Genomic DNA, 27,907 nt, shown 5'->3' with positions numbered 1-27,907 from the left:
TTTTATTTCTCTAGCATTTGTATTTCTCATTATACTATTTTATTTTATTTGGTTTATTACGAACGCACCCAACGCGTCCATTGTTAGATTTCTTATGTTGGCTACATATAAGTTTGACATCCGTATAAAATTGAAAGAAGCGCCATCGGGATTTGTGCAGTTTTATGTTGATAATTTCTTTAGTGTATTGATTAGACGTGGAAAATCATTGTCAAATACTAGTTTATAATAGCATTCAAGTGCGTGTGCGAAAACAATACATTATTATCCATTATAGTGCCGTAAATAATTGTTTAAGTTTGTGACAGTTTGTTTTCAACCGTGGCGACTTTGCGAGGGATTTCAGAATATTTGACAATTTAAAATGGCGGCCTCGTTTGAACTCAAAATTGTAAGAGGGTTTTTGATATATTTTGCGTGGTGTTGACCCAGAAAGTGTGGTTAAAGTTGCAGTGTAAAGTGAGAAATATATTTACTTCAAGATGGATCACAATTTGGACGACTCACTGAATTTGGATAGCGCTATGGGAGTGAGTATTGAAGTTGTTTTTGGTTGTGTTTATCACTTTTCCTCATTATTGTTGAGGTGCCGCCGGTATAGACGGATTTTGGTGGTGTTTGCTGTAATATATTGATTTACATGAGTAACTATATCCCTTTTATGCACTATTAGACCTCAATTTCAAAAATACAAATGTTTTGACATCTACATTTCAAACTTACAATGTTTTCTTTGTATTGTTATTAATATGTACATACATGTAGAAATTAATAAGGTTTATGGTTGTTATAATTTAAAGGTGGACTTTGAGCCTCCCGGAGATGTTGTGGTCAGCCAAGCCGACATCTCACTTGATGCACACTCGCATGAAGCCAACATGCCAATGGAGTTTGAATCCATTGAGGAGCAACCAATGCTCATGGACGCTGAGAGTGAACAAATTATTGGTAAAGTCAACTAATATGATCTCATTTAGCATGTTGCAAATATCATTTTCAATGTATGTGTACTATGAACTAAGTCTTTATTTGTGATATTGTAAAAACTATTAGTAACAAAGTTTATAGCTTTTACATAACTATGTATTTACTATTGTTATAAAAAATGTACTTAAATTGTAATAAATATATCTTAGTGACAAATTCTGTCACATAATATTTATATGTGATATTTCAGGCTATTCCGATGACCAGTTAAATCTTCAGGATTTTCAGCATGATGATGATCACACTGGTGCCAACACAACTGTAGTCTCCAGTGTATGTATTAGCAGTAATATTGTGCAAATTACTCACCAATTTCATTCATTTAGTATACAAGGCCTGCCAAGGCCAAAATAGCTTTCAAGGTCAAGAAGCCTACTGCTCTGGGCACCAATATCAATATTGGCCATAACATGCTTGTTATAAAAAAAATAATTAGAAATCTTAATGCAGTTAAATATTCTTCTTCCTTGGTCCCTCATTGCTGAGGATCGCGACTATGTATGCTCCGTTTCCACAGTGTGCAATCATAAGCCATATGGGTCACGCACTGCATGTTGCCGCTAACCAAAATGTCAGATATTGGGAAGTTTTTTTTTATACACTTTTGGTAGTTAGTTGGACGCAAAATTTCATGAAATACCAGATTAAAACTTACTTACATTAAAATTGCAAATGGTTAAACCTTGTTTTCTCTGTAGCTTAACTAAAACATAATAACTATCCCTGTAACAGATTGAAAGTGTTGTGTTCGTATTTAAAATATTTGTAAGGACTTTGTTTTACGTCTATTTATTTTTAAAGGAAGAGGTTTCAACACAGTGACAATATTAGGATATCACCCAAGTCACCGAAGTATCAGTTTTTATAAATACGTATATGTTTGCAGGAACAGCCTATGTCGCAAGCGGATTCATTGCTGGACATGCAGTTTGACCAGCAAGTATTTACCTCCACAGCACCCGTTGAAAGCAAACCGCAGCAAGTGCAGCAGCCAAAGATTATTTCAGTCAAGGTAATTGAGGCTCACATCTCACAGGACCTAATCATCAAATATATTAATTAATGTCTGCATTATAATAATACACGCCTCCTAAAGGTCCAGGACCGTGGGTCGTGGGATATCACTACAAAGAAAAATACATGTTACAAACAGTAAAAGGTAACAACAGGCGAATTTATCGCTAAAAAGCAATCTCTTCCAGACAGCCTTCAGATAGCGTGTTATTTCTATTTTCTTAGTTAGGTAATTTGTATATAGTTGTTTTATATTATAGAGATATGAAAGAAAAAAATGCTGCACCAACACTTTATTACACCAAATTTTAGCTGAACTTTTAATTGGAGAACATTAATGCTAATGTGAAGGGAAATTCTAGTTTAAAAAATCAATTCATAGGGCAGTTTTAACTTCTCACAACTGGTTTTATTGATCAATAAAAAAGTTAAAATAAATTAGATTACTCCAATCTGTACATAATGTAGTAACAAACCCCGTATACTGTGCCCTTATTAAAATGGGTCAAATAAAATATATAGGTCAATGATAAATGGGTCGGTTTCAGGCTGCTCTACCGCAGCGCATCGCAGCGAAGAAGGAGCCGGTGGTGGTGCACGCGATGCCGCGGCAGGTGGCCATCGCGCCGAAGCCGGTGGCGCGGTCGCTGGGGCTGAAGCCGCTGACGCCGGCCTCGGCGCGGCCGCCGCAGCTCGTCAAGAAGGTTTCCATCGCCGGCGTCACGGCCGCTACGCAGGGGAAGACCGTTTTGGGTTAGTTGCTTATTTTGTTGGGTAGGTATGTACAGTCGAGTTCATAAATAAGTGTACATTTTTTCACCTTATTGCAATGGGTTAAGGTGAAGAAATGTATGCAGATTTATGAACTCAACTGTAATATTTCAGTACCAATAAATGATGTCTATATCTATTATTATATTCAAGCAAGAAGCGCTTGGCATATTTGCATGTTTTTGTTATTCTTATTTCCATAGATTCTGTATTTTTTAAGTCTTATTGTTTTTTCATGTCTAAGGGTTATGATAGTAAGCGCCACTTGCACCATTCCACTAACCCGGGGTTAACCGGTTAAACCTGGAGTTACCATGGTTACCAGTACAATTTGACACTAAGTTAACGGTTTAACCGCGTAACCTCGGGTTAGTGGGAGGGCGCAAGTGGCCCTAAGTAATATATTTATTTTAAACTGTTGCTTGTCCAATCGAGAGCCTCTTTTGTGTTTATATTATTTGATTATTTTTCCCAATTACACTTGAAGTGGAATTGTTACATTCTTAACTATAATTTTCAGCTCAAATAGGCAAGCAGCTGGTGATGGTCCCCGGCACCAACCAGAAGATCAAACTGGTGGCAGCCCCGAGTGGAGTTTCCAACATACAGTACATAAGAGCCAACCCAAATGATCAGGTAATATTTCATAAATAAATAAAATTAAATTTATTTAAAACCAACAAAGGATCAATTTCGTTAGTGACACATTTTAATCTCACAACTAATGTTAGTAGCTACACACACAAAACTTATTAACGAACTATCTAACTACTTATTTACACACTTACATACTTTATTTATTAATTTGTGTGGAGTGGATTGTTTAAATTCGATCACATAGATTGTGGAGTGCACCACAGTGGTTCAGGTAGGCCCCATCTAACCTGTCTACATACAAGGCTAGGATGCTGTTGGTGCTGTTCCTCACCCTGCATAACAATGAAGTGGCTCTTTTACGTATAATGGCAGCAAAACTAATCTACGCGCGCTTCCGCAAATAAAATAAAATCTGGAGAGATTATTGTTTAAAACATAAATTTATTTTTTAAGTAGAAAACGTTTAGCCACATAACTTTACAAAATTTTGTTTATTTTTTTCCAGGCCCAACTAATTACTACCAAAAGCATATCTGGAGCAAAGCCAATGCTAACAAAATTCATCATACAAGGTTTGTATCTAGTAGATATTATCCACTATTGAATTGGTAATTTATTTTATGGGGCAACCTCCCAATAGTGACCAGGTCATGTTTATAATTTACATTTACATGTTTATAATGTCTTGTTTTTTTCTTTTTGTGGTTTATTTACATATGAATAAACTGGTTGACCCTGTGAATACAAAGAAGAAGAAAGCTCACATATCCAAGAAAATATAATAATTAGAATATTTTTAAACTAATTGTATGTAGTTAAGTAGGTGTGAATGTTTTAGTAATAAATATCAGTTTAGCAAACAAAGCAACGTCATTTATTAGAAGTACTGTGTGTTGTGTAGCAGGGCAGACGAGCGACCCGTCGAACCAGCCGGCGGTGATCACGAAGCTGGTCTCGGCGGCGCCGCAGGCTCGCTTCGTCACCATGACGCAGAAGACCGTGCCCATCTCCATGCCCAACAAGGTACGCGAACTAAATCACTCTATGGAAGGACATAACAACCCGGCCCTTTGGACTAGAGCTGCGGTCGGCAACTTTTTTAATAGCCAGATTAGTAGTTAAAAAAGTTGACGCGGGCCGCACTTTAAATTTAATGACTTTATCAGACATTGTGGTTTGTCAATATTATACATATACCAAATAGCCAGGGAGGCTCGCGGGCCGCCTGTTGCCGACCGCAGGACTACAGCTTAACAAAGTAAGGGAGTGTTATTAATATTATTTATAAACTTCAAATTTTCATAGAAATTTGACAATATTTTTTTTATAGGTTCTCGTTGCATCACCGACGAAACAGACGGTGCGGATAACGAAAAAGCAACACATCGTCGAGATCAAATCGCCCACCACCGCCAAACTCATACCGACGTCACAAACAGGTAATATTAATATGCGCCACATTGATACCATCATCATCGTGTGATTGACCATTCGTAAACCTTATTAACACGAGATAAGATCTACAAATGGTCACTTAAGCGAGCGAGTACATATTTCATCGTTTTACTATTTTCATTTCTGTGATAACGTGACACGTGAGATCGATTTTCTGAGTTTGAAACCCATTTTTAAATTTAAAAATTGACATAGGTAGAGATGGTAACAATAGCTTATAACCAGCGATAGATAATAAAAATAGATGAAGAACTAGCACTGTTCCAAAATACATACTACGCATTAATATTATATTCCAACATTTAAATGTACCGATATACGTATAAAGAATAAACATGCGTAATCTTAACAATAACTACGCGTCATAATAATAATTTAATTAATTGGTTCCCTCCTGGTTAGTATTATCCTTACAAGATTTGACAGCGCCAAAATATTGTAACGCCGCGCAAGAGGTTTGACGCATAGAATGTTATTATAGCCAATCAAAACTTATATTGACCAATCACAACTTTTTTTTAATTGCGGGAAATTGTTTATTGGATATAATTAAAAGCTGGTGGGACATATTCGTAGAGAAGGAATAGCTGTCAGTGTCAGTGCGGCTGGGGTCATTTATGGAAGGCAATATTCTATGGAGAGCGATGCCTATATATATTCCGTCGCTGCTTATAACATTTTCAATTTTTTTAGGGGGCCCTAAGAAAGTGGTCATTACGGCAACTCCTACACAAAACGTTATTCTCAAAACTACCGCTCCGCCTAAAACTCCACAGGTAAATATCTAAATTCTATGAAGTATTTTTTTTTTATTTCATTCTAAAACTTTTTTGTGCGGGATATCGATTTATATTGCGATGTTCTGATTTTAGGTCAATAAGGACGGAAATATAACGGTCCAAGGTCAGAGAACTCAACTGCATCAGATTAACGTTCCAGGGAAAGGCGTAAGTGTAAACAAATGTTATATTACAAGTAGGAAGATTAAATCATGATTAGAAATTGGATTATTTTTTGTAATAATTGTTGAATTTTGCCCAAGATTTTTCATGAGGAAACTTTGGCAATTGCAATTTTTATTGACAGAGTTTGTGCGGAAAGAGAATAGTCGTGGAATGTATGAGGCCCATTACATTCCACGACTCTTCTCTTTCGAAGGGACTCTACTAAAATTATCTTTGAGTTTTTTAATGTAGCCTTTGTACTTATTTTTTGAAGTGAAAACTTCTTTAGCGGCGCTGTGCACTTTTTGTGATGGGGAAAAAATGTTTAACTCGCGACAGGTCACGTAACCGTAAGATTCGTATGACGGACACGTGACCTGATCTAAAAACTGTAACAATGTCATTGAGTTTTCACTTCTGCCCGCACTCCCGGAGTGCAACCCGTTGTTTTTTTTTAAATATTTTATGAACACTAAAAGATATGGCGATCAAGATAGGTTACCTTAAAATCCGTGTTGTTTCTCTCAAAGTGGTCATGTGTGATGATGTGTGTCATGGGCGTACACAGCATTTTTTAAGGGGTGGGGCAGAAGTAGGGGAGGCTGGGTACGTTAGAACGGAAATTCTTAGCTTATGGTCAGAGACCAGGGTGGGGCAGCTACCCCACCTTGCCTCACCGTGGGTACGCCTATGATGTGTGTCGTGGTGTAGATCCAGTACATCCGGCTGGTGACGAGCGGCGCGCACCCGGGCGCGGCGCCGGCGCGGCTCAAGCCGGCTGCGCCCAAGGCCGTCATGCTCACCGACGCCAAAGGTAAGAAAAACTTTATCCGGTAAAACCGGGTTCACATTACGACCAACAAGGTGACCTGTTGGCTACGGTCCCTACATTCACTAGTTGATTACGTACAGCAGCGATCCTCAATCTTTTTTTTTACGGAACCCTTTTGGAAAGCGAAATGCTTGATGGAACCCTACAATAAAACAATAGTTTTCATTCAAAGGGACTGCGCGCTCACAAGTAGGTATCGGCGGAGGCGGCATTTTTTCGAGGCGACTAAAACATGTGTTCTATATTCTTGCGGAACCCCTGCAGGGGTGTCGCGGAACTCCCTGGGGTTCCGCGGAACACACTTAGAGTATGGCTGACGTACAGAATTAAAAAAAAACTCCCAAGTTGCTATAGACGACTAATTGGCACCCCGTGAGTGAGCTGTCGTACAACTATGACGGCTCGGCCACGATATTGAGCGTCTTGTGACGACCGCGGCGATAACCATAGGTTGGAGCGAGACACAGCGTTCGACCTTTCGTTCCCACCTATGGTTGTCGCTGCCGCCGTCGCCAGTCGCGTAACGTGGTGGCCGAGCCGTGAAGCTTGGGATAGTTGGGATCATCTGTCGTGGATGAAAGTGTTCTAGCAAGTAAAACTTGTATGAAATTGTGCGAGGGGTTAAAAATATACATGTTGTGTCTGACCATGGGGCTTTAAATCCAGGGCTTGATTTTACTCGCTAAACTGAGCTACTTTTACTACGGGACCAACCCTAAAATCGGGGAAACATTTTTTGGCTTTTCCATAGAAAACGTCGACATCTGATCTGCCAAAATGTATGAAAAAGTAAAAAAATCTTTCGGGATTTCGGGGTTGGTGCCATAGTAAAAGTAGCTCAGTTTAGCGAGTAGAATCGAGCCCTGGATTTAAAGCCCACTGTATACTGTAGTGATATAATAATGTCGTTGTGTGTAGGGAATGTGCTTCAAATGGCCGCCGAAAAGGTGCAAAGTGGACAACCCCCACCACTGGTCATCTCCGGGTCCACTTCCTCCATTAATATTAATAAATGTAAGGGTTTTTTTCTCTATGAAATATTTAAGAGAATGAAACGTCCAAAATAATGTATAAAATGCAGTGAACGCATATATTTAGTATGGAAACCGCCTTTAGGAACATTACCGTTCAAATTCTCGGGCCAAATTAGCACACACACACAATTACGCCTACATTCAAATAGGACGACGCGTTTACAGAGCCTGTAATCAAAGCTGGTAAACAAAATAAGAGTCATCTTTATTACTCTAATGGTACATAGCTAAGTGTAGATGAAATGCATATAATGTCAATAACTACCAATCAGCGACATTAATCCGCTAATAACCTTCTTGCTGTACGTACTGGCCGCTGAGAGTTCGCGGTTCATATTTGATTAGAATATGACTTGGACAGGGATAGGTTTATGCCATACAGTGAAGAACCAGTCAAATAATTCACGTATAATAATTTAATGCAGATTAAAAGATAACTAGTTAAAATGTTGTTATGACATGACAGACTAACTCAACATAAGTAAATATATATCATTGTTGTATAAATGTATTCCGCTATAATAAGTATTTTGTATATTTTATTATCTATCTGTATGGCAGTGCGAAGTCACGTTCAGGTATAGTCTGTCCGTTTTTCTAAGATCAAGTACGCCACAGTAAATGTATGGCGAACTTGATCTTAGAAATCGGACTGGCTATACAGTCTGCAAAATTTACATGGGTACAAGAATCGGGTCAAAAATATTTGAACAGGCGGAGTCACAATAAATCCCCACTTTCAGTTCAGAATATTTTTTTATGTATATAGCCGGTCAAGCAAGTTTGTCAGTAGAAAAAGGTGCAAAATGAAAATTTTGTATGGGACCACAGCCGTTCGCGCGCTTACATTTTCTAAATTTGCCGCTCTTTTCTGTGTGCATTTGTTAAATGAATTCAGTGAAAGCATGATAGGAAAAATGTATCTACATATAGGAGACCGGGTATGATTATCTCACGGGTTATATCTCATGAATAGAACATATTCTAGATGGTTTACTAACGAATGGCCCAAAAACGTTTCCCAAAGTATCACATCCCAAACTATGTTTCCCAAATTATCATTTCCCAAAAAAATGTTCGGCAAAACAACTTATCGCATATTTTCAGTTAGCAATAGTCTTTTTTGGCAAGTTATTGTTTAGCAAATAACTACTTGGACAAGTTTCATTTTACCAAATATTATTTAGTCAAATGTATCATTAAGCATAACTTACATGTCCCACAATATTGCATGGCATACAATTTACGTAGGTACCAATAGAGAGGAGGCTGCGGAATTTATTTGTCTGGTACTTAGCTGATCATTACATATAGACGGTCAAGCAAATCTTGTCAGTAGAAAAAGGCGCGAAATTCAAATTTTCTATGAGACGCTATCCCTTCACGCCTACATTTTTCAAATTTGCCGCCTTTTTTTACTGACAAGATCTGCTTGACCAAGTATATATGTACATAGTAAAATGTAACGTCAAAAAAAAAACATTCCTCAAAAATATGTAGTAAATGATCACTAAAATTAAAACTCCATTTTAATATAAAATGATAACCAAATTTGTTACATCTTGCTATTCTATTAAAGCAAATAACACCAAAGTAATAATTGTAACCCAAAAATTGTAAATAACTACCAATTTTTAAACAACATTTTAGTCTAAAATGACATGCAATTTTTTTTACATCTCGTTATTCTATTAAATTAATTAATCCACTTCGATGACCTTTTTCTAGTACACAGTATTTCGTTTCTGTATGGACGGCAGTTCTAACCTAACCCACTTTCTAATAGCATTTCGATTCTGTGAGGGTCACAGTTCTAACCTAACTTAACCCACTTTTCTGATAGTGGTTCCGTTTTGTGAGGATCGCAGTTCAAACCTAACCCAACCTACCCAAATTACGTAGAATTTAACGTACCTAAATTAACATAACAAAAATTACTTTAAATAGATATGCTTATTTGTCAAATTTGCGAAGTGACAATTTTGACCAAACATCTTTTTGGAATATAATCATCAACTGAAAAATAATAAATAATTATAATTATAATTTAATTTGTTCAAATACTTCATTGTAATATAATCATCATTCTCTTGCCCTTGTTCCATTCACTTGGGGTCGGCGCAGCATGTCTTTTTGGAATATAATATTAGACAATAAAAAACGTTTGCTAAATAAGTTTTTGTCCTAATAACATTTGACAAAGTAAAATCATGCCAAATGATAATTTGACCAAATAAATTATATGCGAAGTGTAACTTTGCTAAAGGTTTCTTTGGGAAATGAAACTATTGCGATAAGTTTGTTGGGAAGTGAAATTTGGCGAAATGTATTTGGCCCAAACGAAAGTACACCATTCTAGATATCTTGCCAGGCATCCACTCAATTTCATGTCTCTCTAATTGGACGCTTTTTTCCATAGTTCTCTGCGAATAGCATCTTGTGGGAATCTGAATGGAAAGTAATGTAAAATGGCAATACCAAATTTGATTATTAATTTGAAATAACTAGGTAGTTTTTTTATAGCTCCATCTCATGAAATAAAAAAGGAAAATACAAATCTGTAAGAAGGAATTTATTTATAATTATATAGAAAATACCTAAACCAAACACAAGTTAATAAAATAGTCTACTTCATTTGGCATAACACCATCCCTATTATCCTCGCAATTTAAAAAGTCGTATGTTGTTATGAAAGTCGTATGCAGTTGTCACGTTTTAGCTTAGCACGGTAGTATTGAAAACAAATCGTCATGTTTTTTCCAAATTTTACTGAAGTTATCTGTTTACTACAAGTGAAAAGTGATTCCATTGTCCTTGGTATGAACTAAAATAACTTCTGCACCACTTCACGACACATGAATATATTTTTATTACAAAAACGTTGTTTTTATAAATCAATTTAGCCATTTGTCACTGACTGTCATCTCGGTCGCGTACTGAGATTGCCAATCGAGCAGTTTGTAAGTACCGCCTATCGCGGGGTAGTTTGCGTTGGGTCATAATTGAGCGGACAGAATACTTCCATGTATATCATTTCGCTGATAAAATGTAAAGAAATTCCTTTTTGAATATAATTATTTATTTAAAATGTTCTTAAATATAGAATTTTATAAATTATGTCAGTGCTACAACAACCTTCTTTGAAAATGTTTTTCTATTTTTTTTTATTCTACGTAATAGTGTTGTGTGGTTGTAATATATTATGTTGTGTTCCGCAGTGACGGCGCGGCCGCAGCAGAAGTTGGTGCGCATCGCGCCCGTGGGGTCGGCGCCGGCGCTGGCTGCTACCGTAAGTTATTATCTCTATGTTCACTGCACACATTTGTCAAAAGTTACATGTAATTGGTAATGGCAAAAAAAATAATTGCAAATTTTTTGGAAATTCAACCCCTAAGGGGGTTAAAAAGGGGATGAAAGTTCGTCTTAGGGTGCAAATTTTATTTTAAGCTAGGAACTTGAAACTTTGCAAAAAGGTATTAAATTAAAATACAAGAAAACTAATTTTAGCGTTTTTGAAAATTCATCCCCTAAGGTGGTGAAAAAGGGGTTGAAAGTTTGTATGGATATCAAACATTTTTTCGAGCGTGGGACTTGAATCTTTGTATTACGGGATATTATTAGAATACGAGAAAAGTAATTGCAGCGTAATTAAAAATTCATAATTTAAAAGGGTTAAAAGGGGGTTGAAAATGTATATGAAAACTTCATACAATTTGCAAAAAAAGAAAAGTAATTTCAACATTGCTTGGATATATTTTTTTTGGATATGAAAATTATAGATACTAAAGATGTAAAATGTTGAAGATAAGATTCCACGCGGACGAAGTCGCGGGCAACATCTAGTGCTAAAATAAACGAATTATAAAATAAAGAACGTTTTTCCGAGCAGCAGTCTACGAGCAGCGCGCGGCCCATGCAGAGCCTGCTGGCGCCGCTGTCCCCCGCCCCGCCTCCCCCTCCCCCTCCCCCCGCCGCCCCCGCGCCGCCTCCCCCCGCCACCCCCGCGGCGCAGGACGAGGACGTCACGGACAGCAAGGCGGCGCTGCGCGACCTGCTGCGCGAGCCCCACCACCCCCACCACGACCCCGACCGGGACCGGGACCTGCACCCGCCGCAGAGCGCTGAAGTCGAGGTCGAGTTTGAGAGACAACGGGTCAGTCCACTCGCGTTTGTTTTTTTACAATTTCTAACTTTCCTCGGCTGATTTTACAATCGGCTGAGGAAAGCGTGAAATTTCTCTACATATCATGAAACGCCGCCGTTACGTGACCTGCCATGTGTCGTCACGAATTGCACATCGATCAAATTAATTTGTATTTAGCGAACCGTTATGTGAAGCCTGAAAAAAATCTATGTAGCCCTAAGATGGTACCGCTTCATTCGACCTACATATAATTTGCGTAGCCACGTATAGTCAAACAAAACAGTATAGTTCGTAGCTTTGTAACAGAGCCCGGCGGCTAATCCTATTGTCTATTATTAAGTAAAACCGCACGTGCTACTTACCTGCAAAAAAGGGTCATACTTATTCTATTTGGCACCTGACCGCGGGCTAGCCCAACGCTCAAAAAACCAGTGTAGGTGCGCTCTCCGATAACGCGCCTTTGTTACGCATCTCGATGACACATTTTAGACTGGTGGTTGTGGCACGTGGCACGAGCGGTTTTACTTAAAAATAGAATTTTGGATTAGAACTATACCAGTCATACCGACGACCACTACCCTACAACCAGTTTCAAAACACTATTTACTAAAACATTTCTTAGAGTTAAATCGTTAATAGAAACATAATATTAAAATGTAGTCCAGTTTTATAATTAAGATCGATACAATAAATATAAACATTTGCCAATTTTGCAGAGTGAAGAAGAATCCAGGTCCAACAGTCCCGAACCGACCCCAGAGTCCCTGGAGCCGCTTATCGTCATTCCCAACTATCTCAAACATCAGGAGATACTACCAGATGACTTCACTGTCAGGGTATGTGAAAGATAAATTCAATAATTACCATACAATTTCCCTTTGTAAAATGAAGTCGCATTCGCTAAACGTTCCAATTAACGATTACCTAAATTTAGATTTATTTGTTATTATTAATAATGTATTGTTTCAGGACGAAAGGAACAGTTTCCACAACTTCGACATGCAGTCCTTCAACTCGTACCAGGCACCGCCCACGCCGCAACCTGTCTCGGAGAGCGGTAAACTTCAATTACCTATTTTTTAATACAGTTGCTCAATAAGTGTTACTTTACGTAGTTGTTTAGCGTTCGCAAAGGGCTTGTGCACAAATCACGCGAGGTTCGATGGGGGGAGGGGGGTCACGAAAAACTCACGATAGATCACGTTGGGGGAGGGGGGGGGGGGGGGATAAGGAAACCTCACGTGTATTTTTCTACAGTGAACGAAACTAAGAAAAAAAAACCAACCACATGAGTAAAATACCTTTTCTCGGTTTCTTTAAACATAAATCTTCACTCTGCACTTCAAAATAGAGAGTGTATTTAACGAAAATAGAAAAATAAACAATATTTTCTAAATACAATACTATTTATCTTAAAATTAGGTCGAATGAAAAAAAATCATAAAAATACACGTGAGGTTGCGTGGGGGGAGGGGGGGTAGCCAAAAACCTCACCAAATATTACCAATAGTAGGGTCAGTAAGGTCATTTAGCATGCACTTTAGTCTCAGGCGATGCCGCTTGGCATGATTGTTCCTTAGGTCAAACAAAGTTGATCTGGCCCGGTAGACAGGAGATAGTACCATGCAGACCCCCCAAAAAGGGGGGGTGAAAGAGTCGGCTCCCCAGGTCCAATCTATGCTATATTCCTTCCTAGTGTTAGCAACTGGGGCAAGTTATATATATCATTTTCGTATAAATTAGGGACGAGGAATTCATTTTTGAAATGATTATTATTCCTTTCCATACAAAAAAAAATATTTTTGTACAAAACATGAAAATGTTATGTCATTTTTTGTGACAATTTTGGATGTTACAATCACAGTGTGGCGATTTGTACTAAATAAAAAATTGGACGATGTAGCCCATGTATTCTTTATTCTGGAAAATATCACTTTATAGTAGGCATTCATACATTTTTTTGTAAAAAATAATAATTTATAGCGCGTGGCGGTAACGATTTCCATACAAATGGAACTATGCCCAAAGTCAAAGATTAAAAATGTTTACTAAAACACTGAATTTGACATTTTAAAAGTTTAAATATTATGTTTTAATCATTTTTCCATGCGTTTTTGCCCATTTTTGGTACAAATTTGTTGTTTCTATTTTTCTCCATACAAACTTTCTCCCCCCCCATTTGCCCCCTTAAGGGTAGATATTTTTAAATTTGTTTTTATAACTAACTTATTCCTTTTAATTAATGACGCTTATCATTATAATAGACAATGCTAGGGGAGAAAGTTTGTATGGAGAAAAATAGAAACAACAAATTTGTACCAAAAATGGGCAAAAACGCATGGAAAAATGATTAAAACATAATATTTAAACTTTTAAAATGTCAAATTCAGTGTTTTAGTAAACATTTTTAATCTTTGACTTTGGGCATAGTTCCATTTGTATGGAAATCGTTACCGCCACGCGCTATAAATTATTATTTTTTACAAAAAAATGTATGAATGCCTACTATAAAGTGATATTTTCCAGAATAAAGAATACATGGGCTACATCGTCCAATTTTTTATTTAGTGCAAATCGCCACACTGTGATTGTAACATCCAAAATTGTCTCAAAAAATGACATAACATTTTCATGTTTTGTACAAAAATCATTTTTTTTGTATGGAAAGGCATAATAATTATTTCAGAAATGAATTCCTCGTCCCTAATTTATACGAAAATGATATATAACTTGCCCTAGTTGCTAAGACTAGGAAGGAATATAGCATAGATTGGACTTGAGGAACCGACCCTTCCCCCCCCCCCCCCCTTCTTGGGGGGTCTGCATGGTACGATCTCCTGGCTACCGGGCCAGATCAACTTTGTTTGACCTAAGGAACAATCGTGCCAAGCGGCATCGCCTGAGACTAAAGTGCATGCACTTCCATACATTTGTGTTCCTTACTGACCCTACTACAAGGGGGAGGGGGGTCAAAAAGTAGCCGAAAATACCTCGCGTGATTTGTGCACAACCCCAAAGTTGTTTTTTGCGAACTAGTGCTTTTTACTTTTTTACTTGTTGTTGTTTTTTTTTTGGACTCGTAAATAATAACATACTTTTCACACTTGCATTGAAATGTACTATAAACCTACGCTAATATTCAAATCTGTGGGTACACTAAAAGTAGCGAAATCATTGTATGTGTGCGTATAATATTGGAAGGAAAGTGAAAATTTAACGGCAATTGGACCATTTCAATTCAAACAAAAAAAAAAATACCAAATCACCACACTTTAAGAAATTCCAGACAAATTGAGAACCTGCTATTTTTTAAATCCATTAAAAACGAGCATCAATTGCCTCTGGACCTTAATCGCACTCGAAAGCGAAAATTTTACTGGTTTTGCACCATTATAATTAATAATCAAACGAACTTACCTGTGAAGTTTGATTACAATTATGCGAGTATCCAAATCCAAGACAACAAATATAATTTACAAGCAGCAGTACATGGAATCATGCCGTCCTTGTCACACATTTTAGAGATATAATATTTAAAAAACAAGTTCGCGCTGTTCCTCTCCCTCACTACGTCATCATCCCCAGCCATCCCATTCTAACCCCGCTCCTCGGATACCCGTCATTATTTCAGAGTGGATCTTTTTTGTGTTATGAACAGAGACTATTTTATTTTAATTTTCGGGGTTGGGGGGCGGGAATTTGTTGTCTTGGATTTGGATACTCGCATAATTGTAATCAAACTTCACAGGTAAGTTCGTTTGATTATTAATTATACTTCCTATCCAAATCCAAGACAACAAATATAATTTACAAGCAGATGTTCAGAGCCTTGTATCTAAATACAGGTGCGAAAATAAAATGAAATATCGATATCAAATCAAAAGTTACGTATACCGTTACTGATATTACTGATTTTAGCTCACAATTTAGTAGGATATATCTACCTGATAATGTAATTTTATATAAGTATAGCATTGTCTATTATAATGATAAGCGTCATTAATTAACGGGTAAAATCAGGTACCTTTTATATTCCTTTTTGGTGAAAGTAAAAAATAATAAAGTATTAAACTTTCTTTGAAGTTATTGTAATACCTATTGATAGACTTTAAAAAACAACTTCATAAAATTATGGTTATAACTATTGTTTATGTAATTTTATCTTTGCTTATGTAGACCATTGAAAGGTGTGTCCAATCTTTAGCTCTGAACCAATTTTATAGCACTTTATTCCCATTACATTATTGGAATTTCAATTTAAATTTTACTAAGATATACATTATTTTAATTTTCAAGATTATAATTACTACAACGGTTTAGGTTGTTTTCTGTCAGACACTTATACATATAAATAAGCAATTTTGTATCATTTAGGTTTTACCAACCACTCACTGGATGTAATTATTTTATGCATTACGATTAATCTATGAATGCATGTCTTTTTGAGTATTGACAAGTAGAATAAAATATAACTTTATGACACTTTGCAATGAATATCCAATACAACAATAAATACCCTCTTCTATACACAGCCTTTAAATGTGGGTAAAGAAGATTTTTCTTCATTGCAAGGTTGTCATAGAAATCAAGTTTCTATACTTTTAGACTAAGTCCGGACAATTACTAGTAGATAAGCCTGTAGGTGCTGTTTTGAAACTTATAATTTTTCAAATTTTCATTTATAATTCAGCTTCAAATTATAGCTTTATATAGTTGGTCAAGCCAATTTCTCAGTCAGTAACAGGAAAACTATACTCATCCTCTTCTTTTGGGTGCTAGTACTAGAATAAGACAAAGATAGTATGATTTTTTCTTTCTTTGATTGAAATGAGACAGTCACATTCTCAAACTATAATTAAATAGCTAAATAATGTATATAATAGACTACCTTTATTAATAAATAACTCGTCTTTCTTTACGTATCTGACCGATGACGACTACACGTGATACAAGTGGCAAGCAAACTTTGGTCGCTTGTAGTGTAGGTATATAGTTAGGTCTTAAGGTATGATATATAATTTGTGGACGATAAGGCATTTACTTGAAATTTATCATTCAAGGAGTAACTTACAATAACCTCTTTTAAAAGTAACAATTATACTGTGCAGCGTGCACAGTATTCTTGTGATACACAACCAACAATCATTATTTAAGCTTTCTCGTGTTACGTAGCTTTCAATAGGGTATTATATGTATACTGTAAGTATTTAAAATAAATTATTTTACACCATGCATGAAATACACAGATAGGAGTTATTTTTTGAAACACAAGTTCTATTTAATAAATTGGATAGAAATATAAAAAGTAGGTGAGTTGACCGTGACGTCACGATCTAATGTTTCATATAAATTCCATATTAGCAAATCGTTTTGACAGTTCTAAAAAGGTAACTGATTTGTAGTAGTAGTAGTAGTTGTAGTAGGAAAATACCCTATTATAACTGTACAGCAAGACAATATGACAACCTAGTGCATTTAAATTAATGACAATATTTAATTTTATTATTGTTTAAGGATGATCAATCCTTTATTGCGATTGTCAATCTAGCTATTTAGCGATGGCGACTCATGAAACAGGTTACAGCATATAACTCTGGTTGCATGGTTGTACAATTGTGCATATTGGTTTTCAACTGAGGATTCCAGCGTTGATTTCGCGTCGTCGGATATATGCATCAACCACGGCGCAGCCCCTGTTAGTTGCGGCGACGGTCCCCTGAAGTTTAGAGCTGAGATAACCAAATCGTAATAAGCAAATCGTACTGGATTTGTTACGAGTAGGTAAATCGGGCTCGTTGAGATGGTATACGTATTTGACTGCAGGTCAAAGATGCTGTTTGAAGCTATTTGGAACACAACGTCGTGATGTGTATAATAATTTGAATGTAAAATCGGTTAAAGGGTTATATCTCTTTCCATATATTGTTCACTCGTCATACAGCACTGTTTGTGTACATTTTTTTTTTATAGGGTTTTAGGCTGCATTAACACCAATTAAATTGTTTCAACGTAACTAAAGTCTCCTCTGTATTTCACATACGTAAGCCAGTATACGTAGCCACATCATCACTATTAAAGTGGAGTCAACTTAAAGGTCTGGATACAGACTATGGCAAGTACATTACATTGGCATCAACACTGTTACAGTGGAGCAACGTTATATATCTTTGACTCATTTTATAACGATCAAAGCGTCTGCAGAACAAACATACCGAAGAGCGTAAAGACCGAAGAGCGAAGCGACTGAAGAGCGTATCATCCGAAGAGCGAAGCGACTGAAGAGCGAAGCGACTGAAGAGCGTATCGTCCGAAGGGCGAAGCGACCGAAGAGCGTAGCATCCGAAGGGCGAAGCGACCGAAGAGCGTAGCATCCGAAGGGCGAAGCGACCGAAGAGCGAAGCGACCGATGAACCAAATGACCGAAGCAATCGAAGAGCGAGTCTGCCATTATTATGTAGTTTTTGATATTAAGCAATAATCATCATAAATCTTCAACACAGTAAATGTATAAAATTTAACCTCGACGCTGTGAAAGCGGAGCTCTCTACACAATGGCTGTGGCGTAAAAATAGCCTCATCACTATTAAAGTGGGGCAAAATTACCCTCAACGCTGTTAAAGCGGAGTTCTCGACACAATTAATGTGGAGTAAACATAGCCTCGTCACTATTAAAGTGGGGCAAATTTAGCCTCAACGCTGTTAAAGCGGAGCTCTCGACACATTTAATGTGGAGTAAAGATGGCCTCTTCACTATTAAAGTGGGGCAAATTTACCTTCAACGCTGTTAAAGCGGAGTTCTCGACACAATTAATGTGGAGTAAAGATAGCCTCTTCACTATTAAAGTGGGGCAAATATAACCTCAACGCTGTACAGGCGGAGCTCTCGACACAATGAATGTGGAAAATTTTGCCTCGACTTCTAGTTTGTAACTTAATATTTATTCGATATGAATTGTAATTTATACGTGTTAATTAATGTGCAATATCATAAACTTTCCTTTTGTCACTGAGTTTTATTTGATAACACGGTTTATACAGAGTACTTACCTACCTGTTTGATCATCATCTTGTTGCATAGTATACCTAAGCTTCTAAGTACTCACTCTACATAAACTACCAAATTCTGAATCCCAATTGTCATTTGGAGGTTTAACTTATATTTCCGATACGATTTACGCATGGGTTTACGATCCTCGACGCTATTGTACTAGCGGAGTATTATTATTGGACGTAGTCCATATATTACACAAATCAAGTACCTATACTTTGTCCATGATTTATTTCATTCTAAAATTACATTGAGTTGATAATGTGCGAGTGTATTAAAAGAATTGATGTTAGCACATTCATGAGGTTTACACGTACAAAGATAAACTCTTCACACTTGGTACGCCTCCGTTATAGAGTACTATTGTAGAAAGTAACTCGCTATGTGATGTTTAATATATATCATTGGTACTTAATAGTGTCAATCAGTAATGTCTTATTTATCACAAAACAGGAGATCTGATGAGCAAAAGGAGGCGACCAGACCGACTGGACCCAAGACTCGACGATACCACGATGTGCGATTAAAGCCAGTACCTAATTCGTTTTAATCCTTACGGTACATTCACTATGTCGGTATTGGAGCACGCATAGCGCGTGCTGGTTGTATACATCGGTTACTGGCATTAAACACTATAAACAGTAGGTCAAACTATTCTTTAAGTATCTTGTAGATTGTGTATTTAATGAAATTTTTCATGTGCCTAAATATAAAGGTACCTGTATACCTACAGGTATGAGGATACCTCCCCATAAGATGCTAATTAAACTTATTGGTTACAGAATATGTCTATTTGCACAAAGACACATTTGCTACCGTACATAGGCACTTAAATATTACCAATCGGCAAGGATTAATATATCCTATCTTTATTATTACACGGTAGGGTAGGTCGGACATGGTAAGAACCGTTTTTGTGAAACGATTACCTAGTATATATAAATACCTATATAAATTTTATTCAATTCGGATATAATTTGTATACAGTATATAAAATCTGTAGGCGAAAGCATGTCAATATATAATATAATAATATGGTGTTCGCATTCGTAAACAATTTACTGAGCGAACATTGCATACCTAGTATGAATGTAACATATTTTATTCAAAACATGAAATGTAAGTAATATCGTACATATTACTATAATCTATCATTTGTGATTTATCTATTTATAGCTTCGTACTTATTTCATCCGTAAGCATTTTATTCTAAAAAGAAGGTAGTTGTAACAAGTGATTTCGTACGAAAGCAAAGATTACTTACTTAGTTGATTTATTAGGTAATGAGTTTATAACGCTAAATGAAATTACGATTTCAAATTAAAGTTTACCAGCAATGTAAAGGATTGCAAACGATACTAGACTTGCCGTGCCGAAAAACCATTAATTTTTCGCTCGGCCACGGCGGCCGGCGGCTGTAGAAGTAATGTTTTGATTCTATAATTATCATTCAGCGCTCAATAGACATATTAAAATTACTCACCCTAACTTCATCAATCACACACACACAGATATATTTAGAGGAACACTATTTTGGCGAAAATACGTGTGACTCGGACTAACACAAAAACATGTAATGACGGGTATCCGAGGAGCGGGGTTAGAATGGGATGGCTGGGGATGATGACGTAGTGAGGGAGAGGAACAGCGCGAACTTGTTTTTTAAATATTATATCTCTAAAATGTGTGACAAGGACGGCATGATTCCATGTACTGCTGCTTGTAAATTATATTTGTTGTCTTGGATTTGGATAGGAAGTATAATGGAAAACTATAGCAATTATTACACAACCTATTGGCATTTTTCAAGATTATCTGTTTCTCAGCAACTGGACGGATGCTGCAGTTAATCGGGAGGTTTTTCAAGTCTAAGGGGGAGGCCTTTGACCAGCAGTGGGACACCTTATAGGCTTGTTAAAAAAATCCGGGCCAGTGCGAGTCGGACTCGCGCACGAAGGATTCCGTACCATAATGCAAAAAGGCAAAAAAAAAAAACGGTCACCCATCCAAGTACTGACCCCGCCCGACGTTGCTTAACTTCGGTCAAAAATCACGTTTGTTGTATGGGAGCCCCACTTAAATCTTCGTTTTATTCTGTTTATAGAATTTGTTGTTATAGCGGCAACAGAAATACATCATCTGTGAAAATTTCAACTGTCTAGCTATCACGGTTCGTGAGACAGACGGACGGACTGACGGACGGACAGCGGAGTCTTAGTAATAGGGTCCCGTTTTTACCCTTTGGGTACGGAACCCTAATTAGTAATAGGGTCCCGTTTTTACCCTTTGAGTACGAAACCCTAAAAACCCGTTTGGTTGCAGACCTAATGTCAGCCGAGCTGGGGATGCGGCCGCGCAAGGCGTGCAACTGCACCAAGTCGCAGTGCCTGAAGCTGTACTGCGACTGCTTCGCGAACGGCGAGTTCTGCCACCGCTGCAACTGCAACAACTGCCACAACAACCTCGAGAACGAGGAGCTGCGCCAGAAGGCCATCCGCGGCTGTCTCGACAGGAACCCTAACGCCTTCAGGTAACTGGTAAAGTAGACTATAGTTAGCGTAAATCGACCTTATATCCCATATCGAAAATTTAGACTAGAGGAATATTTAGACTAGAGAAAGAAACAAGCAAAGAGAATTTGAAATAGAGACAATTTCAAATTCCCTTTGCTTCTGTCTTTGATCGTCGTGTGATTTAGAATAATTGGTTCTGATCGGCTAGGCCAGTCGTTCTCATAGTGTGTTCCGCGGAACCCTAGGGTTCCGCAAAGCCTCTGTTGGGGCTGCGCGAAAATATACTTGTAATAATAAGAAAAAAACCAGCTGTTCTATAGGTATATCTGGTCCACAGTGATAAACCAAATTTTTTAATTTGGGGTTCCATCAAATATTTTGCTTGCCAAAAGGGTTCCATCACCAAAAATGTTTGAGAACCGCTGGGCTAGACTTAGACCAAGAAAAGTCTTACAGTGAGTTTGACAGCACACGCAGTGCCAGTGTTATTTATACGTCATAATTTCGTAGAAGTTTGACGTTTAAAATAACACCTGCACTGCGTGTGTTGTCAAAGTGTCTGCAGACTTGGTTTAACTCTTTTCATAATTAATATCAAACCCGGCCGGAGTTGGACATTTCCGTATATCCATTTATTAGGATATCGATATAAGTCGTCAGGTCGTCACTCAGTTTACATGCCAATGATCCCATGCACTTTGTGTCATACTAAGGTAGCATTTTATTTGCAGGCCGAAGATAGGCAAAGCGAAGAGCGGCGGTCCGGAGATCGTGCGGCGCCACAACAAGGGCTGCAACTGCAAGCGCAGCGGCTGCCTCAAGAACTACTGCGAGTGTTACGAGGTACGTCTTTACTCATTGTATAACCTGTGCTTTTAGATTTCAAGATTCGAACAGGATTTTATACTATAACGGGGTCTGTTTTATCCGCTATGGTATCCAAGAGTAGGAAAATATATAAATAAAAACTGTTTCATTATTATTTTATATTAAACTACATACATTTGGATAGATTCATTCTGTTTTATGTTAATTTTTCAACTTCCACTGGAAGTTACAGGTTTTTATATTTTGAAGTGTCTCGACACATTTAGAGTTGAAGGAATTCGAATCTTCCGTTTTATTTAAATAGGCAGCGTCACTCGATTATTCGCGAGCGCGGCCTTTACTGCTGCTATTTAAATATTGAATGTAGCTTCTAAATAGAAGGTTCAGCTTAGTTCGGTAAGATGCGTCGGTCGAAGTATACAATGTACCGTTTCCCCTGCAGGCGAAGATCGCGTGCACGGCGATGTGCAAGTGCGTGGGGTGCCGCAACGTGGAGGAGTCGCTGGCGCGCCGCCGCGACCGCTGCGACACCGTGTTCCGCCCGCAGGCGCTGCCCCACATCAAGTACGTACTTACACTTACTTTGGCTATGTTCCGAATCACGCTCACAACGCTTACAGTGCTGGCTGCCGGTCCGAATCAGTTAGCTAACTGAAATTTATTTCGCGCCTGTCCTGTCATTTCACAAACGTCACCTTGACGTTTGCGCTCAAGGTGCTTACGAGTACACCTGGGAGTGTGAGCACCGTGAGCGCCGTCCATTGACGTCACGATATCTCATGTAAGCGCTATGAGCGTGAATCGATCCGATCGTGAGCGTGCTGTAAGCGCTGTGAGCCTAATTCGGAACATAGCCTTTATATGCTGCAACAAACTTTGCGTACCTAAGTTATTTTTTCTTAGAACAGCTTTGCTTGCTTAGAAGAGTTTTGTGACAATATAATCGAATACTTAAACTGTATTTCTAAAAAGCGCTGGTGGGTCTAAAAGCGAGCGACTCTCAATCCGGAGGGCGCGGGTTCAAAGCCCGGTTCGTACTAATAAATTTTTCGGGATTTCGTGACAACATCGTGAGGAAATCGGACTAATCCCAACAAGGCCTTCTTTCCCCTCTGGGTTGTCTGGGTGGGTCTGGAAGGTCAGATAGCAGTCGCTTTCGTAAAAATTTGTGCCTACGCCACTTCTTGGGATTAGTTGCTAAGCGGACCCCAGGCTCCTATGAGCCATGGCAAAAAGCCGGGCTAACGCGAGGAAGATGATGATGAACTAAAGTGTCATTCTATGGAACTTGCTAACTATGACAACTATGTAAACAAAAGCAGTGTTGGCCGAAAGTTAATGCGAATTGAAAATGTTGGCCATTAACCACTATAAATTGAACCTTAAACCGTAACGGACGATTATAGTTTACGATTCAATTTATAATGGTTAATGGCCAGCATTTTCAATTTGCATTAACTTTCGGCCAACACTGAACAAAAGTCACTAGTTAAGTCATCATTCAGAGACAATTTCAATATGGCGGTTTGTTTACATAGTTAGCAAGTTCCATAGAATGACAGTTTAATATGTATTTCTAGTTTTATGACGACGGAGGTGATCGAGGCGGTGACGCAGTGCCTGATCGCGGCCGCGGCCGAGCCCAGCAACACAGAGGTGGCGGTCGTCGACCCCGACCCGGTGCGTGACGTCATCGACGAGTTCAGCCGCTGCCTGCAGGACATCATCAACGCGGCGCACCACTCCGCGCCCATGCTGGACGAGGTACCATCCTGCATTACGTCTTACATTATATAGGGTCGTTGCGTTAGTTTTCGTCCACTTGACGAAATTTGAATATAAACCTACATTGCTGCACAAATTTGGACTTATTGCAATCCTTAATGTCTCAACAATATATCTATGTACCTAAAAATACGCAAGTAGCAAATTAAAAATAAATATTATTTGCTAATCCGTTAAGTGGACGAAAACTAGAGCATGGACAGAAACTAGCACCGGATGGACGGAAATGACCCTACATCATTAATAACTGCGAAATCATTTTACATTTATGATAAGTTGGGAAATTGGGACTGAAGTTGTGCATACCCAATCAGAGATTTCAGAGACTAATACATTTTAAGTCACAACCCAGTTTTTCAATCCGACAATAAAGTACTTGCAATAAAATAGCCATTTTACGTGATTCTAAAAATTGTAATGGCGTTTATGAGCATCCAGAAGTATCCACGTGGAATCATGCCAGCTGACATCGAACACTCTGCAGTGGCGTGACCGTGACATTTGCTGAACATAAATTCTAAGTCCTGTCAGAATTTTATTGTCCTCGTTAACTTCGGATGTCATCTTTAGACTGCACTTTTTAAAGTGCATTGTTGTACAGTCGCCATCAGATATATCGGAGCGGCCAGGGTGCTCACAAATATCTGAGCACGCCTCTATTGTAAAGGCGTTAGTGTGCGTGTTCAGATATTGTGAACACCTTGGCCGCTCCGATATATATGATGGCGACTGTACTTACAATCTTAAAAATGTAATTGGCGCTTTTACTGGAATAAGTTAAAATAGTTTGAACAAAACTCATTCTAACGCGTCTAAATAAGGGTTGTACATCGTTGAACCAATTACGAGACTTTTACAGTACTACATATGGTGGTATTGGCACAATGCGTGCATATGTCGAAAATGTAGAGGGCCATGTGTACTGCAAACCTTCAATACACGTGCGAAAAGGTAATTCACAACTCGTGTCGGTTTAAAACACTCTTCGGTCGTGTTTCAATTTATGGCCACTCGTTGCGAATTTCTTACTTTTCGCACTTGTATCGTAATGTACTATTGTAGTAAGGTCCACTATTATAGTGAACTATAATAGTTCGTTTTTTTAGCATTAGAAAGAACTTGCAAGAAGGTAAGCGATCTTGACATGTCTTTTAATTGAAAAACGCTTTATAAAAATCAAAAACTATTACTTATGAAAGCAGAAAAAAATAAATGATCGTATTAGATTCATAATTGTTACATATTTGCCGTAACTTATTTTTAAAATGTGTTTTTCAATTAAAAGACACATCAAGATTGTTTACCTTATTTCTAATGCAAAAAAAACGAACTATAATGTACAGTAAGGAGTGTTGCTGTTTGTACATGAGCATATAATTTTCACGAACATGTAAATGAAATATCACTTCGGAGAATTCGAACAGTAAGTCCATTCAGTTCTTTATTTGCTTCTCTTTACTGTGTATTTTAAAAGAATTACAAATATACTCTATGTTTATATCCTTAAGGTCCCTTTTAGTTTATTTCGCTTGTAACCGGCACGGTTTAGTAATTTCGTCGCAATCAAAATGCCGTATAGTTAAATTAAGCGTAAAGTTATAGTGGTACTAACTCCGCGCGCAATTAAACGTCAAGACACTTGTAGCATTTAGATAGTCCAAACAGGGGCCCATTTCTCGAAGGGTATTAGTCTAATATTATTAGTGTGTTGCTATGGCAACCCATACGACTTGACAGTTCGTAGACTAATAATATTAGTCTAATACTGTTCGAGAAATGGGCCCCAGGCCGCGTAGCCAACATGCCAATCGCTAACGCTCCGTAGCAATCGAAACGCATGAGCTACACCGCCACTCACGTTAAATATTTGTATGCCTCATATGGCCAAAAGGGGAGCACTTAATTATATGTATGTAACACCTGTTTGTAACATTACCTGCTTTTCGACAAATAAATGAATTGATTGATTGATTGATTGAACGCAACTGTTACTGTCGCACTAATATGGCAGAGTGATAGAGAGACACTAAGCGTTTCGTTGTCGAAGCGATAGCGATTGTAACCTTGGCTAGGCCGGCTGAGCGGCGTGTAGAATGTGACTTACTCTGTGATTTAATGCAGTGCTGGGGCCCGTTTTTAGGGTTCTGTACCCTAAGGGTAAAACGGGACCCTATTACTAAGACTTCGCTGTCCGTCCGTCCGTCCGTCCGTCCGTCTGTCACCAGGCTGTATCTCACGAACCGTGATAGCTAGACAGTTGAAATTTTCACAGATGATGTATTTCTGTTGCCGCTATAACAACAAATACTAAAAACAGAATAAAATAAAAATTTAAATGGGGCTCCCATACAACAAACGTGATTTTTGACCAAAGTTAAGCAACGTCGGGAGTGGTCAGTACTTGGATGGGTGACCATTTTTTTTTGCTTTTTTTTTGTTTTTTTTTTTTTGCATTATGGTACGGAACCCTTTGTGCGCGAGTCCGACTCGCACTTGCCCGGTTTTTTATACAACGTTGGTGCCTAACAAGCATATGAAAAGACTGGTGGCATCCAGTTACCGTACCGTACCGTGACGGAAATATATCATTTTGATCCTTCGTAACACACACTACTATTTCTGAATAAGACATTTGAAATATCAATTTTGTTTCAGAGTCGAGCGTGATATTCGAGAAGGGCGACGTAGTCGGAGCTAGCGGCCATTTTAAAACGTGATACTGTTTGTTATTAGGATAAGTGTGAGTGGACGCGAGTAAACTGTGAGGATCGTGGTGTGAGTGCATTAAACATTACTATAGACCGACAAGAAATTGTAGAAAGTGGCAACATCGTGTTGTCGTCCCTTTCAAAACAATATAAGAACGGGACGACACTATGTTGTTGCCACTTTTTAATTTCTTCAATTTCTTGTCGGTCTATAGTTTAGGCTACTAATATAGGCGAGCTACAGCCAGGCCGTTGACCACTAGTTGCGGTTCTAAACTAGCAGAATTGATAATACCGGTTACAGAAACCTATCGGTTTGGACGTACATACTGTGTCTCAAGATTAGAAGGTTGGCATTGCACTTACCTGGAAGATTAGGGTAAGGGTTAGTGCCCTTTTCCTCGCCGGGGGCGCATTTGTACCGACCAATCATTACTGAAATCTTAGAGGATATAACTAAACGGAGTAGCCTTTAACAGGCGTTCCCCTCTATCGAAAATAGGCGGCCAGTGGTCATACACAAATGTATGGCTATTATTACGTTACGTATACACTTGACGTGCCCCTCCTCTGCATAAATCGGCAGACTGTTTTGTACAGAAAATTACAGACAAGGCGTCTTCGTTTGGTTAAGATCCTCTAAGACAATAAAGTGAACTAATGAAAATAAAACCTTTCCTGTAAGCCTGTAAGGGAGATTTATGTACCTAAATGCAACGTTTTGAACTTTGCTTTACTTTTTAACTGATACCAACAAAGCTTATAAACGCGGCTGTTGTGAGTTTGTAATCAGCCAATGAACGAATCAATCATGTATAAAGATAAAGTACGACTGGATTAAATCGCATAATTTTGAATCAAAGTATGTATACAAGTTTAAAACTTCTGCTGATTGCTTAGCGATTGGGTTTTATTGATTGTCACTTGAAGACTGCTATGGAATTTTGTAGTGTAGACGCAATGAAATGCATTATTACTTGTAACTTTGTAAATATTAGTAAAATAAAGCTGTAGGCAAATATCAGATTTTTATTTTGCATTTTTAATGTCTATAAAATAAACCTCATCTTGAATATTATGGAATATAAATGAATGTTTTGTATAGGCCTGTTTGTAAATACCTACTAGCGATAAGAACTATTTTATACCTTTAGACTAAGGTAATAAATGTTTATAGAAATAATATAATAAATGCAATGTTTATATGCCTCGTCTTTTTACTGTAATACAGCCAATGCACAACCACC

The 27,907-nt window shown here is 37.9% G+C and overlaps 1 protein-coding gene across 1 annotated transcript; it reads left to right on the top strand.

Annotated features, from left to right (window-relative positions):
• The first annotated feature begins 108 nt into the window (after positions 1–108).
• LOC134672515 (protein lin-54 homolog) lies at positions 109–27,866 on the top strand. Its single transcript, XM_063530456.1, has 22 exons — positions 109–530; positions 801–948; positions 1,178–1,260; positions 1,874–1,999; positions 2,550–2,754; positions 3,293–3,408; positions 3,875–3,941; positions 4,274–4,392; positions 4,700–4,808; positions 5,518–5,600; positions 5,697–5,771; positions 6,480–6,582; positions 7,519–7,614; positions 10,853–10,923; positions 11,524–11,787; positions 12,495–12,614; positions 12,748–12,835; positions 21,149–21,356; positions 22,071–22,182; positions 22,610–22,731; positions 23,748–23,931; positions 26,608–27,866. Exons 1-22 carry the CDS (start codon positions 483–485, stop codon positions 26,617–26,619), a joined length of 2,559 nt encoding a protein of 852 aa, XP_063386526.1. The 5' UTR covers positions 109–482; the 3' UTR covers positions 26,620–27,866.
• The last annotated feature ends 41 nt before the right edge of the window (positions 27,867–27,907 follow it).

This window comes from Cydia fagiglandana, chromosome 17 (assembly GCF_963556715.1).
Source record: "Cydia fagiglandana chromosome 17, ilCydFagi1.1, whole genome shotgun sequence".
NCBI lineage: Eukaryota > Metazoa > Arthropoda > Insecta > Lepidoptera > Tortricidae > Cydia > Cydia fagiglandana.
This window is presented reverse-complemented; position numbering and strand designations above follow the sequence as displayed.